At 38.1% G+C, this 15,034-nt stretch overlaps 1 protein-coding gene across 3 annotated transcripts in view; it reads left to right on the plus strand.

Moving 5' to 3' along the window:
- Positions 1–15,034, plus strand: part of Focad (focadhesin) — a 290,677-nt gene that overhangs the window by 171,350 nt on the left and 104,293 nt on the right. For all 3 annotated transcript variants that reach the window (XM_005352710.3, XM_026781891.1, XM_026781889.1), the window contains exons 16-19: positions 315–449; positions 4,211–4,261; positions 5,384–5,467; positions 13,420–13,537. In XM_005352710.3, coding sequence (XP_005352767.1) covers positions 315–449; positions 4,211–4,261; positions 5,384–5,467; positions 13,420–13,537 — 388 coding nt within the window. The remainder of the gene's footprint in view (positions 1–314; positions 450–4,210; positions 4,262–5,383; positions 5,468–13,419; positions 13,538–15,034) is intronic.

Genomic DNA, 15,034 nt, shown 5'->3' on the forward strand with positions numbered 1-15,034 from the left:
GCAGTGCTCCAAGGAGTCCATCTGAGTTTGGTGCCTGGGTCGCAGTGCTCCAGGGAGTCCATCTGAGTTTGGTGCCTGGATTGCAGTGCTCCAAGGAGTCCATCTGAGTTTGGTACCTGGATCACAGTGCTCCAGGGAGTGCATCTGAGTTTGGTGCCTGGATCACAGTGCTCCAAGGAGGCCACCTGAGTTTGGTGCTTGGATCACAGTGCTCCAGGGAGTGCATCTGAGTTTGGTGCCTGGATTGCAGTGCTCCAGGAAGTCCATCCGAGTTTGCCTTTACTCAGTCACTGACTTTTTTATCTGCTTCACAGGTTGTCTGCGTCCGCTCTACTTGGAATGCTCTCTCTCCAAGGCTGAGCTGTGACACGAGGCCCCTCATATTGAAGGCCCTGAGTGAACTGTTTTCCCTGGTTCCCTCCTTAGCAGTCAATACAGCTGAATACGAGGTATGTCTTTAGAGCCCAAGATGCTGTGTTTTAAGGAAAGGTTTGTGATGTGATACCTACTTTCAGAATTAATTCTTCATTTTAACAGCATAAAAGATTGCGTTTTTATTATGAGAATTGTCAAGATTTTAAAAATATGTTTCATGGTAAAAGTACTGTTGCTAAAATAACAGTATATAAGACTAGTTGTTTAAAACCATTTGTTAATGTTTTAAGTCATAAAATATAAGCAATAAAACTTACAAAGTCAGAATGTATTCTCCCAGTTTTATAAAGTCATGTTTATCAATATAATAGCCTGAAACACTTGTGAGAGTCTTTGCTGTAAGATTTATATGGTACTGCTTAATATTGTATTCCTAGTACTTCTTTGCATGAAATAGTCAAATAATAAAGATTACATTTGTGTCTTCACTTTTATAAGCTACAGTCTCTTTCTGGTCAGTACTTCTTTTCCTTCCAAGAGCTGCAGTGTGTTTTGACTGGTGAGCGTCCAGCTTACTGAATCAAGGACTAGAATAAACCACCAGGCTTTAAGATTCTGTAACAGTCCTTTGTGTGTTTAGATCTGGAGATAGACAGAAGTATCAGAACATACTTCTTGAAAGATTTATTTTTATTTATGTGTGTGCCCCATGTGTGCATGTGTGTGTGCATGTGTGTGTGTGCATGTGTGTGTGTGCGTGTGTGTGTGTGTGTGCATGTGTGTGTGTGCCATGTGTGTGTGCCATGTGTGTTTGGGTATATTCAGAGGCCAGAAAAAAATGTGTTGCATTCTTTGGAGCTAGACTTACAAATGGCTATGTGTCTAGCCTGGGTTCCTGGACACTAACACAGGTCCTCTAGAACAGCAGGAAATGTTTTTTTTTTTATTATGTATACAATATTCTGTCTGTGTGTATGCCTGCAGGCCAGAAGAGGGCACCAGACCTCATTACAGATGGTTGTGAGCCACCATGTGGTTGCTGGGAATAGAACTCAGGACCTTTGGAAGAGCAGGCAATGCTCTTAACCACTGAGCCATCTCTCCAGCCCAGCAAGAAATGTTTTTAGCTGTTGAACTGTTTCTTTAGCCCTATATCTCATTATTTAAATTGACCCACAATGAATAAAATTAAATTCATCATAGCTGTGGTTGAACATTTAGGACTACGCCTGCACAAAGTATATACTAGGTAGTAGTTGCTGAATGAACTGTGTAACCAGTGCAGGGTATTTCGAGTTTGTTTTTATGTGTAGGCTTTTTGTTTTATAATATTAAGGAAAGAATTCAGTTGTTACGCATAGGGTATGTGACATAGCGGTTATCTCTGTTTCTGGCTGTAAGATTTGGGTACTCAACCTTACCTTGTCCAGAGCCTACAGGATGAGTGATCAGGAGCTCAAACTAAATCTACAGTAATGGCATGTTGTGCTCATTCATTTTCTGTACTCAAGGGCAGAAATCCTATACTCTTGAATTGCTAGTAGTTGGAATTATTCAAATTTTATTATCTACTACTTTGTGGTGTGGTTTTTATGAGTTGGTTTTGATGTTTGTATATTCATTACTGATAAATGCCTTTTGACTTAGGTTATCTTTTCTTTCAGATTTTGCATCTACTTAGTTTGTCTTTATATAATCAATGTTTTTCTGTTATTCAGGCAGACTGCATTGAGACCATTTAATCCATTTCTTCTCTCTAAGTCAGGGTGGTCTTTGCAGGAGCAGTTTTCCACTGTTAGCAGAAATGAAAACATAGTGGAGAGATTCTGCCTTCCTCCTTCCTTCCACCATCCTCCTTAGCCTCTCCTCCTCCCATCTGCTTTTCTCTTATTCCCTCTCTTCTCCCTCTGCTCCTCCTTATCTTTCCTTCTTCCCCCCTCTCTTCTGTCTGTCCTAGCTCTCTGGCTCTTCCTATGTGTGTGTTTAGGTAGCTCTCTTTTAACTGCTTGCCACTTACTTAGGTTGAAGTTAGAGTTAAATTCAGTCCCTCAAAGCGTTTCTTATATTACTTATGTTCCTAGTCACTTCAGAGCTTTCAGTTCATGTCAAGTGGAGTCCAGCAAACAAACCCTGTCTTCTACAACATGGCAGTTCCCTGTTATTCCACACCCAGCTGTCCAGCGAAGCAAAGGGTGTCTCCCAATGTGTCTTCAGACATTTCCATTCCTTTTATTCATGCTATTCCCTCTGACTAGAGTTCCTTTATTTTCATTTTTAATTTAAAAATCCAAATTATTAATTAAAGAATTGCTTTATCTCATGTTATCCTTCAAGTAGTTTTCTTTAACAGAAGTCTGCTGCTCTCAAACTTCTTTGTGTGGTTCTATGAATGTAACTTCTATTTTATACTACAGGGACATATAATTTCCCCCCTTAAACCATAAACAGTGAATCATAGAGTAAATGATTAAATTGGACTGTGCTTTTAAAATTGCCTTCCATAAGTTATGGTATGTTTATTCATTGACTCAGAATACATTTCTTCAAGCCATATTAGGTCTTAATGGTACTGATAAATAATGGTAGATGTTATTTCAGATTCTTACTAAAATTGAACCACTGAGGTTTTGAATCATATCCACTTAAGAAATCAGCATTTCTCTATGATGTCCTCAGAATCTGAGATTCTTTGTTCTTTCTCTTGTATTCTATTGATTATGCTTGTTTCTGTAGTCTCTGCTCGTTGACCTAGATTTTCCATATCCAGCTGGTCCTCAGTTTGTGTTTTCTTCCTTCCTTCCATTTCAGTTTCAATTCTTGAGCTGTTTCCATTACCTGTTTGATCGCTTTTTCTTGGTTTCCCGGGGTATTATGTACGTTTCCCAGGGTATTATGTACGTATTTACTTATTTCTTGGGGGACTTGATTGGGGGAAGAGGAGGGAAATGGGAGGCAGTGGCGGGGAGGAGGCAGAAATCTTTAATAAATAAATTAATTAATTAAAAAAAAGAAAAAAGAAAAAAAAGGAATCAGCATTTATTGAGTGTCTGAAATATTCCAGGCAGGTGCCTTAACTAAGTGAAAGTTGTGTCTGAACTGAGGACTTTCTAGCTAGATAACCATCTACTAGGGGTGCCTAGTTGTACTCTTTGGTTCATGTCCTTCTCTTTCAAAGTTCAAAGGCTAGCATATGAATGTGGTAGAGGAAGCAACTAACCTTGTTAGGGAGACCATTAGGAACAGTGATTTAATTGATATCATCAGACTTTGACCTTGAAGATGAATAATGTTGCTTCCCGTTGATGTCTGGGGCAGGAACTTGGGAAAGCCAAGGAGAAAAGAAGAACTGAGTGTGATCCAGAGGGATCCAGCACTAACCCTGACCCCGGCTGACACAAAGAAGATACTGAGTGCCAGCATGCAAGCAGTTTTGTGTTTGACTAACTAGTTATTAAATAATTCTTATGTGTAGGAATAGGTCTAAGATCTGTGTTTGAAGTCTTTGCAATGAAAATGTCGCAGTGACTACTGTATGACATACACAAGCTAACGGGATTTAATCACCCCACATGCTCCCATGCACCTGCCATGCATCCAGTTAGGGGAAGGGGAACTTCTGGGCTAAAGGTTTACAGCTCTCCAGATGCTGTCATCCCAGCATCTTGGTGTGTGCTTTAGTGATCCGTGTGTTCAGGCGGCTGTTTGAGTGGTTCTCCTGCTCGAGTCAGTAATGATGCTGTGGCTTAAAGAGTTTAATTTCTACCGCTTGTTATTTCAGATTCTCCGTTTCATGTCTAACCATTTCTTGTTTTCTTTATATTTTCCAATTTTTCAGAATTTTAAAGTCCAAGTCCTCAGCTTCCTCTGGACTCACACTCAGAACAAGGTATTTTCATAGGAATATCAGGGATCAGAACCAACCAGGGAAAGAGCTGTGAAATAGGACTCAAGATAAACAATATGGCTTTCGGAACTGAAGTACTGTTTTGTTTAAAAAGTGACTATTAGTAAGTTTAGAAATTGTTCTCAACAATCTCACTAATGACAGGTGTGCAGGTTGTTGCCATTATCTCTTATTTTTATATGGTTTTGTTCTTTTTCCGCTCTGGCTCTGCCACATAAATATACCAAACAGAAGGTGTCGTATAGTACGGCTTGGGTGTTTCCGTAGGTGTGCACGTGTTTCTGTGGGTACATGTACGTTTGATGTTTGTGAAGGACATAGGACAATTTCAAATGTCATTCCTCATTCTTATTTTTTGAGGCACAGTCTCTTACTGGCATGGAGTATACCAAATCATGTAGACTGGCTGTGCAGCAAGACCCAGGAAGCTGCCTGTGCCACCATGCTAGGACTTTTTTTTTTTTTTTTTTTTGTGGGATTGGGGATTCAACTCAGAAAGTCCTTTTTTCTGAATGCACGAGCCAACTCCTGAGTCCTTTAGTGGGTTTGTAGGCACCATTCCCAGTGATGAGTGCAGAGGGCTGGAGAAGTCCTACTTAACCTACGGATTTAGACTACAAACAGCGAGCTCGCTTGTCCTGTTAGACATGAGCTTGTCAGACATAAACCTCCGCAGTCCTACTAAACTGGACTAATCCAGAAAAACCAGAGGAGTTAGATAATTTTTAAAGTCCAAGTTAGGATAAAAATTTTGTGTTTCTGAGCCCATTAGCCTAGTTTTATTTTCTGTTGCTCTTTAGGGCAGATTCTCCAGAAGAATGCTTCATGGTAGTGATTTTCCTCAGCCATTCTTACTTCTTTCTTAATGATACTTTTGTTTATTTGTTTGTTTGTCTCCTACTTTTTTTTTAAAAAAAATAGTATTTTTCTGAAGTGAGAGACTTGATTTCTGAAGCCTCTAGTAAATGTTTTTTTGGCCTGAGTAGCAGTTGAATATCACTCCTCCGACACCGATTGTAGCAGCCTGGCACTGGGGAGCGAAGATTTTCTTGCCTCCTCTAGGTCTGCTGTTGATATGCGTTGTTTTCCATTTGTCTCACCCAGGATCCCATTGTAGCAAGTGCTGCCTATAAATCTCTGTCTCACTTCAGCTCAGGAGAACACACCGTCCTTCACCTGCCAGAAAAGGTAAGAGCTTCTGCCTTTTCACTGCTATCTCTTGGTTTTTTTCTGGTTATATGTCTTTATTTCCCATCATAGGAGCTGGTTTTCTGATGAATATGTACGCATCTCTAGGTATAGCATCCTTATAATATAACTTGTTCATTACTCTTTGAAACTGTAAAACTGTGTGATCTTAGGCTCCGTAAGGGATAGGTTTGAATCTCCTTGAAGCAGGTGAAAGGCACTGTGGTGCATATGGCGTCATCCTAAATGACTGGAGTCTCGGCTTGCCCAGAAGTTCTGTACCATTTCAAGAACCACTTTCTCGTCAGGTCAGAGTGCCATCTTGGAGTTTAGTTATAAGCATAGATGAATATTTTCTACTTCCTGTGCTGCTAACAATCTTTATCTTTCACAAACAACAAGTGTCATAAGAAAAAAAGCCCTATTTAGTAAGGTAGAAAATGATTTATATGGCAAGAAGAAAGTGTCATTACTTTTATAAGTCAGCAAAAAGTATGGCATCTAAAATAAGTAAGTTATTAATGTTGTTGGTATTCCTATTGCAGTGTTGGGGATGGAATTCCAGCCTAGTATATGCTAGGCAATTATTTTTATTTCAAACTAAATGTAAAATTAGTATATGACAGGTGTAATTGTAGAAGACTTTAATCCCAGCACTGTAGGGATGCAAAAGTAGCTTGGTCTATGTGCGTTCAAGATGAGCCCGGTCTGCATAGCAAGTAGCCAGGGTTACACAGCGAGACCCTGTCTTTAAAGAAGGAAAGAAAAAACAATCTAGTACTTACGTAACTTAACCTGCTTTGTTGTACTGGGTCATGATAAGGAGTTAAAGCTGATTTTACTTTCGTTGTCACGATGAGTCCGGATAATATAGATGACTAATGAACGCCTTTATGGTAAAAGGTGATATTATGTTATATGAACTTACATACAGTATTACCCAGAGAGTGTCCTGGAGATCAAAGGTTGTGAATTTCTTGGCATCCTCTTTTTATTCCTCCTTCCAGTGTTTGAATATCTAAAGAATAAAAGTTGAGAAACTGGTTATGTCCCAAATAAGTGCCCCCCCCCAGCTAAGTGTACAGTCAGGCTTTTTGTGGATGTTAGCAGTAATATAAACTGCACGTTTTCAATAATAGAGTAGTTTTGAATATTTCCAAAGTTCATGCAAACAGGGCTTTCTGTAGCTGTTTGCCACCAGGAGCGAGTGACTCTCTCAAGGGATCCCAGATTACCGTGTACTTTAACAGCGAAACTCCATTCACATCCTCTCGTTCCAGTGTGCCGCCTTCTAAGATAAACTTTTCACCTTGCTGCGGTTTTTCAGCTAGAATTAAAAACAAACTAAAACAAAATACATCTTTACATGCATGCCTCTATACCTATCTTTGTGTGTTCTCGTTCCCATACATTTGCAGGTGCCTCTTTTCATTAAATTTCCTTAAGAAGCAAATATTTCTTATTTGTTGATGACTATAAACATATACCGTATAACTTGTGGAAAGTTAACAGGCATGTAGAACAAAGGGATAAGGGAAGTGGCAGGTCGGAGGAGAAAATGTGGTGTTAAACCAGCCTGAAGTCAGACAGAAAATGTCGTATGGTGGGACTGGAGGAGGAGACCTATGTGAAAAGGCATTAGACACAAAGTCCATTCAGTCACACTGTTCCTTATGAAGTTTGCTTGTGGACATCCGGTGATGGGCACTTTCCTCTGGCACGGTTGAATAACTACTTACTGAATGTCTGCTAAGTGCCGTGCTCTGTCTTAATGCACTGAGGATGTTAAATGATTACATGTGTTTTGCGAATTTGCAGTAATGTCATTATTTATCTTGAAAATCTAAATTTGGTTTAATATTTTTTGAGGACCCATTTATTTTAATATTTAAAAAATAGACAACTTTCCCCATTATTTGTAGGTATTCTGTTCTTTTTTAGACATTTACTATTATCCTCTTATTTCTTTAACATTCCACCCTCCACCTACCCAAAAGGAAAAAAAAAAATAAAACAAATCAACTAAGACAATATAGAATGTTTTTCTGGTAAATAACGAGTAGCGGACAAACTTTTAGGTAGAAGACATTGCTTTTTCTTCTGACATAGAGTCATTAAAAAATATTCAGCTGTTACAAAATTAAACTTACAAAGATCGTAAGATGGTCTTGTTGATTTCTGGGGTTATTTTTAGAAGCAATAAAGAAGTACTCATTATGTATCCAGGGTTGGTATAAATATGGTGTAACCCTCTTGGCTTTGATTTAAGTGAATGTCATTGCATTCATCAGAAGCTGTTTCTCTTTTTAGCTAAATTTATGCAGATACTTGACACATTCTCCCGCACACTCCTCTGCTTGAGCACTCACTCTGATCTCATAGGTGAGACACTCGAAGGTGTGCACAGTGAGGTATTTCATACATAGGTAAACTTTCCCATAGCCAGTTCAATTTGAAGGAGAGTTTTGTCATTCTTTTATTTGGCTTTCTGCTGAGTTTTGTTTTTCAACAAAGCTTTTCTATAGTTGGGAGGTCTCGTAGATTTGTGTGTGTATTCTGATGTACTCAGCTGTCCCTGGATGTTTTAGCAGCTAATGCGATGCGATTACCAAACTTTAGTAACTTCAACAGATATTCTTACACATGAGTGCTCTCACTCTGAGCCTATTATGTTGTTATACACAAACCAAAGTCAAAGATTGGTGTTAGATAGCCGGAGGAAATAATTCCTTAAGACCTGAGCAGAGGAGCTGGAGAGATGGCTCAGTAGTTAAGAGCACTTACTGTTCTTCCAGGGCACCCAAGTTTGACTCCTGGCACCTACAATAGCTGGCACTCATCAGTGGGAAATTAGACAATTTACAATGGTTGGGAACTTTCTTTAGTGGCTTTTAGAAATGTAAGTGTCCTGGATCCTGTTACTCATTTTGAATAATGTCACTTGATAGAGCAGGAGAAATGGACAGGTTATAGTATGTGCAAAATGATTGTACCTCCTTTCTGCTAAGTAATTCTGGAAGCATGTGGTTCTTTGGCACACTTTGCCTAGCAGTTATGACCCCTCACATGGAAGGACAGCAGTGGTTTCTTTGCCTTCTCCACTGCCGCTCCAGCTCTTCCCTCTTTACTTTCATTTTAAGCAAATTCTTTAACTTATAATTCGCAAACCATAAGACTCACCCATTTAAAGTGGGCAGCTTAGTACTTCTAGAATGTGTAAAGATTTGTGTGAGAGCATTCTTGCCTAAAAGAGCCACTGTTGGATTGGTGGTCACCTTACTCCCTTCCTCTCTATTCCCTAAACAAATGTTTATCTTCTTTCAGTGAATTTGTCTTTTCTGAACCTTTCTTATAAATGGAATCATCCAGAATGTGGAGTTTGTGACTGACTTCCTTTTTATAGTCTTTTCAGGGTTCTTTTCTGTGCAGCATGTATCTTATGTATCTCTGTAGTTCATTTCCTTTCTTTCACCCGCCTCTAGCAGGCCTTCCTAGTCCCTAATATATACTTCCATGCCCACTGTTTTAAAGGAAGATTCAGATGTAAGAGAAAATATGTGGTCTTGTTAATCTCATTTAACATGCTGATCTCTAATTCCATCCTCTTTTCTGCAAGTGATATGACTTTCCTCTTCTCATTGCTGAAATAAAATGCCGTGGTGTATACATGGGACTTTCTCTTTAACTATTGAGTTATTGATGGGTGACTGGGCCAATTCTATGCCTTGGCTATTGTGAATAGTGCCAGAGAAGCATGAGTATGAGGCTGTGTCTGTAGTATGCCACCTTTGGTTCCTTCAGGTCTATATCCAGAAGGGGGAATAGGGAGATTATATGCTAAGTCTGCCTTTATTATATTGAGGAGCATGCAGGTTTCTTTCCGATTACATCATTGCCAGCATTTGATATATTTTTAAATTTTTTATATATTTTTAAATTTATATATTTTATGATCAGAGTTGGACTCAAAGTAGTTTTGGTTATATTTGCTTAATGACTAATAATGCTGCAGCTTCTACATTTATTGGCTATTTTACTTGTTCGTTTGAAAAGTATCTGTTAATTTCTCCATTTTTATTTGCATTACTTGTTTTATAATGTTCAATTTTTAAAATTCCTTATATATTCTGGATATTAATCCCTTTTTCCTAGTCCATTCGCTGCCTCTCTATTCTGCCATTTGTTGTGAGAAGCACTGTGAAGTGCTGCACTCCCCATTTGTCAATGCTTGTTCCTTCCAGGACTGTTGGAGTCCTCTGTAAAAGGGTGCTGATGGTGCTGGAGAGATGGCTCAGTGAGTAAGAGCACTATCTGCTCCTGCAGAGTCCCCAGGTTCAATTCCCAGCAGCCATGTGGTAGTTTACAGTCACCTGTACCTCCTGCTCACAAGGATCAGGTTCTTACATTTTTGTATAGTTAAAATATTCCACAACATAAACAAATGAAACACATCTTTATATAGGTAAATAAGTATTCCACTACATATACCTTTTGTTGTCATAAGGTATTATCATTCTCTCTCCGATTTCTGCAGGCAGGATGTTTTGCATGAAGGGATGTTGAATTTTGTGAACTTTTTTCTACATGTAATATTTATGCAATTTTTGTCCTGAGCTTTTTGTGTGCTATATTTTTATGAAGATTTATTTATCTTGGTTTACATGCAGAAATTTTTGCTTGCATGTATGTGCACCATGTGCATGTTTGCCAAACGGAAATAACATTACAGATGTTTATGAGCCATTGTATGGGTTTAGGGATTCAAACCTGGATTTTCTGGAGCAATGTGTTCTCCTGCCCCCCATTTTCTATATTTTTATGCATTAATTCTTTGATGTGAGCTGAATATATTGAACTAGTCCTGTGTTCCTAGAATTAACCCAGCTTGATCATTAGTGTTTGATTTTTTGGTGTATTTTTGAGTTTGATTAAAAGTATTTTATTGATGTGTTTTACATTTATGCTTACTAAGGAAACTGGCTTATCGTTATTTTTCTTGTTTCTTTCTCTGGGTTTGGTGTCAGTGTAATACCAGCTTCATAGCATGAGTTTGCAAGCAGTCTGTCTTTTCTGTCTCGTGAAGTAGTTTAAGAAGCATTGGTGGGAATTGAAAGACTTGGTAGAACCAGGTAATTAGTCTCTCCAGTCCAGGACTTTGCTTTTGGGAGATTTTTTTTTTTAATTGGTGATTCAATATCATTGTTTTTTGTTGATCTTTTTGGGTTTTTTTATCTTATTGAGTTAATTTTTGTACATGATATATACCTAGAAATTTATCCATTTCTTCCAGGTTTTCCTGTTTATTAGAATATATTTTTTCAAAGCATTCTGCAATGATCCTCTGGATTTCAGTGGTATCTTTTGCTTTTCTTTTACCTTTACTAGTTTCTTCTATCTCTTCTGGCTTGTTTGGTGAAGGCTTTGTTAATATTGTTTCTCCTTTCAAAGAACTAGTTGTTTGTTTCCTTGATTTTTTTGTATTTCTAGTGTAATTTTGATTATTTTAACTAAATTTATCATTGATCTTTATTTAGCTTTTTCAAGCATTTATGTTTCCTGTACATGTGGAAGAGAGGAGAAGGGCATATGTGGATGTCACAGGACAAGTCAGTTTTCTCTTCCACTTTGTGGATCCTGGAAATAGAACTCAGACCTTTGGGCTTCGTAGCAAGTGCCCGAACATACCCAGCCATCTCTCACGCCCTTTCATTATTTCTTTCCTTTTTAAAAGTTATATTTTATTACTACAAAATAGTTGAATTATGTTCTATTGTATGGACGGACTTCAGTTTGCTTATTAATTTATTCTTGATTGTGTTTATATTTGGAGGCATAATGTGGTTTTTTTTTTTTTTTTTGGTTTTTCGAGACAGGGTTTCTCTGTGGTTTTGGAGCCTGTCCTGGAACTAGCTCTTGTAGACCAGGCTGGTCTCGAACTCACAGAGATCCACTTGCCTCTGCCTCCCAAGTGCTGGGATTAAAGGCGTGCGCCACCACCGCCCGACTGGAGGCATAGTGTTATATAATAAATGTACTTGAACATTTTTTAATGTTGTTTATCTTTGTTACATACTTAGTATTAGAATTTCTTGGCTTTAAGGTAATTATTTTACTAGTTTTCTGAAGATTCTTGATGTTTACAATTAGAAAGCATATCAGAGGGACAATGAACTTTCTTTTTTAATCATTAAGTTTTCAGGAACTAGAAGGCTCTAGTACTTTTTAGAATTTCAAAGACAGTTCTCAATCATTCTAAATTTAGAAAATTTCAACTATAAAACAGAGATTCTTGAGAAACACTGCTTGCTAGAACTGAAAGTGCTCAGTGTGCCAGGGTATTTCTGATAATGTAGTGTCGTAAGTGAATGCTGTCATACCCTGTCTCGACGATGCTCGATTGTTACTTCTGAAGTGTGTCTGACTTATTTCTCTTAGAGCTAAGCTCTCAGGGTTGAATCTAATTGAAGTCTCATCTTGGAAAGTACTCCGGAGGTTAAGTTGCTTTCCCATGTGCTTCATGTACTGATGATAACTCTCCTTATGGTTGAGCAGCGTCACTGGAGTTGAGATTATTATACATAAGAGAAGCATTTGCTGTCTGTTTTCTTTTATTTCTCTGCAAGAATCCTGACTCAGTGCAGTTGCTAATGAAATGGCGCTTTGGGGACCTATGAAGAAGGCAGTCTGTAGAAATTGTTAATTATTTCTAAAAATAACTCCCAGAGACAGGCAAATGGTAACTACTAGGTTCTGGTACTTTATGATTATAGCAACCACTTTTCTATATTTTGATTCCCTACCCTAATGCTAATTATCTCTGCATGGACATTATGATGCTGTGTCATTGAAAGTATTAAAAATTTAATTAATTGCTTTACCATTATATCTTGTGGAAAATATGATAGTGCTAATGTTACGTTCTTATTTTAATTCATACAAAGCAACTGAAAAAAATCTTCAAAATACAAATTACATACAATAAAGTGAGGTTACTGATTACTGATTTTAGTAATTTTATTTTCTGTAGCAACAATTGTCAAGTCCAAGGAATATCAAGTAAAATATTTGTCATGCACCAATAGAAGGTTTTAAGCTTTGTCATAGAGACATAGCTGAGACAAGGATTTTTAAAAGATGTGTGTGTGTGTGTGTGTGTGTGTGTGTTTACAGCCATAAAAGCCAGAAGAATATGTTAAAACACCTAGAGCCAAAGTTATAAACAGTTGTGAGCTGCCCAGCATGTGTGCTGAGATCCAAATTCAGGTCCTCTGGAAGACCAGCAGTTGCTCTTATCTCCTGAGCCTCTCTCTAGCCTTTAAATCACTAATTAAAATAAAAATCAGATAAATCAAATATTGAATTATACAACACTAAGGTTGAACACATTGAATATGCCAGTGTTGGTATCTTTTTACTGTATGGCGTGTAGTATTATTTTACTAATAAAAACTAATTTTATTAGTTTTCTATAATAATCATTGCTCATGCTAGCTTATGGTGATGTTCTAACTGTGTTACTATCAGTTCTTTAAATGGAACTGAGATAATACCAAATAAAATTACTAGAGTTTATCATTTAATAAGTCTGGGACATGAGTGTGTGTGTGTGTGTGTGTGTGTGTGTGTGTGTGTGTGTGTGTGAGGTTTTCTGGGACATAGCCGGGACATAGCCTCTCTTTGTAACCTTGACTGTACTGGAACTCTCTATGTAGACTAGGTTGGCCTCAAACTCAAAGAGATCCACCTTCTTTTGCTTCCCAAGTGTTGGGATTTAAGGTGTGCATTACCATGCCTGCTGTAACATAAATTCTTTTAAATTTTTATTTAAATTATCTTTTGATATTAAAGAGCGATGCATCTGAGACAACTTTGCCATCTTAACACAGAGTCAACAAAGAATATATTTTGCGTGTTTAATTCCAGCCTCTCTGACATGTCATTACTTTCTTCAGATAAGGCCAGAAATGCCTGTTCCTGATGAGTTGGATGAGGAGGAGACTGTGGACCTTTCCATTCCTGGCCCTTGCTATCTGAGACTGTTGACAATCACCGTGCCTTCAGTTTTACCAGGTGATTCCTATTTGGCATCCATGGGGCTAACCTTTTTATTTGTGATTTTGCCTGTTTGATAAATTGTGGGTGCTTTTTGTTTGTTTGTTTGTTGTGTGCATTTGTAGTTTACTCTCATGTAGATAATTTCTGGCTGAAATGATAAGTATAAACGTGTTCTATAGGGATTGCCTTAGGTAATATAGTGTTTTAACCATAATAAAACCCGTTAGATGACAGTAACACCGAGCTGGAAAGTGAGTTTAAGCAATTTTTCTCAGTGATAGAATTCACTTCAGAAGCTGAGTTTATTGTGTAAGGCAGATTTGCACTGGGACTCCAGGTAACTGCTTTAATTCTTGCCTTTTTGTTATAAGCTAAGTGAGAAAGAAGGTCATTCAGTTTTTGAGAGATTTACTGATAGTTTCACCATTATGGATTTGTTCTTTCTTTTAAGTTATTTTATTTTATCCTTTCATGTGTTTGGGTGTTTTGCTTGCAAGTATGTTTTTGAACTGTGTTCATGCCTGGTGCCTGGAGATTTATAGATTATTGAGAGTTGCCCCATGAGTGCGGGTCTAGAACTTGTGTCCTCTGCAAGAACAGCAAGGACTCTTTTTTTTGATTATTTATTCATTTATTAAAGATTTCTGTCTCTTCCCCGCCACCGCCTCCCATTTCCCTCTTCCTTCCCCAATCAACTCCCCCTCTGTCATCAGCCCAAACAAAGAGCAATCAGGGTTCCCTGCCCTGTGGGGAGTCCCAAGGACCTCCCACCTCCTTCCAGGTCTAGTAAGGTGAACATCCAAACAGCCTAGGCTCCCACAGAGCCAGTATGCAGCAAGGACTCTTTTAACGACTGAGCCACCTCTCTAAGCCGGTTTATTCTGTCTATAAAGTGTACTAACCACATCATTAGTATTTGACTGCTATAAATTGATGCTTTTTTAAACAATGGATCAAGATGTGTGCACTGATTCACACAGGTGGGATGTCCTGATGAGGAAGAAGCTGGAGGGTCGTGAGCTGGAAGACAGGGTTGCACCTTTGCCAGGCACTATGGGTTTGAGGCTCACCTGGTTCATGCCGTGACTTCCAGGCCATCCGGGGCTACATCAGAAGACCATGTCTTTTTTATTTTTATTTTTAATTTTAAGGATCAAGTTATGTGGTCATTCAGCTTTGATATAAAGTTTATTGGACCATTAGCCTTTAAAGGCATGCTGTGCCTATGTGTGGTGCTCACGCATATAAAACTTTCACTGTTCCTATTTTAGTCTTACCTAAGAAACAATACGTGATTATAGCTTGAGATATGGATTGTGGACTGTGATTGAAATTTTGTATTTAAAATTTGTTGTTAATTTATAGATAAAACTCCTGTCCATCCCTGCTTCCTTTCAGGAAAGCCAGCTGAGTACTGGAGCTGAGTCAAAGATACCATGTTTTCGTTTCTTTTCTTCTTTACAGCAAGCCACCAATACTTGTTCACTCTTTTTTTTTTTTTTTTTTTTTTTT

Source organism: Microtus ochrogaster, chromosome 10, assembly GCF_000317375.1.
Source record: "Microtus ochrogaster isolate Prairie Vole_2 chromosome 10, MicOch1.0, whole genome shotgun sequence".
Classification (NCBI taxonomy): domain Eukaryota; kingdom Metazoa; phylum Chordata; class Mammalia; order Rodentia; family Cricetidae; genus Microtus; species Microtus ochrogaster.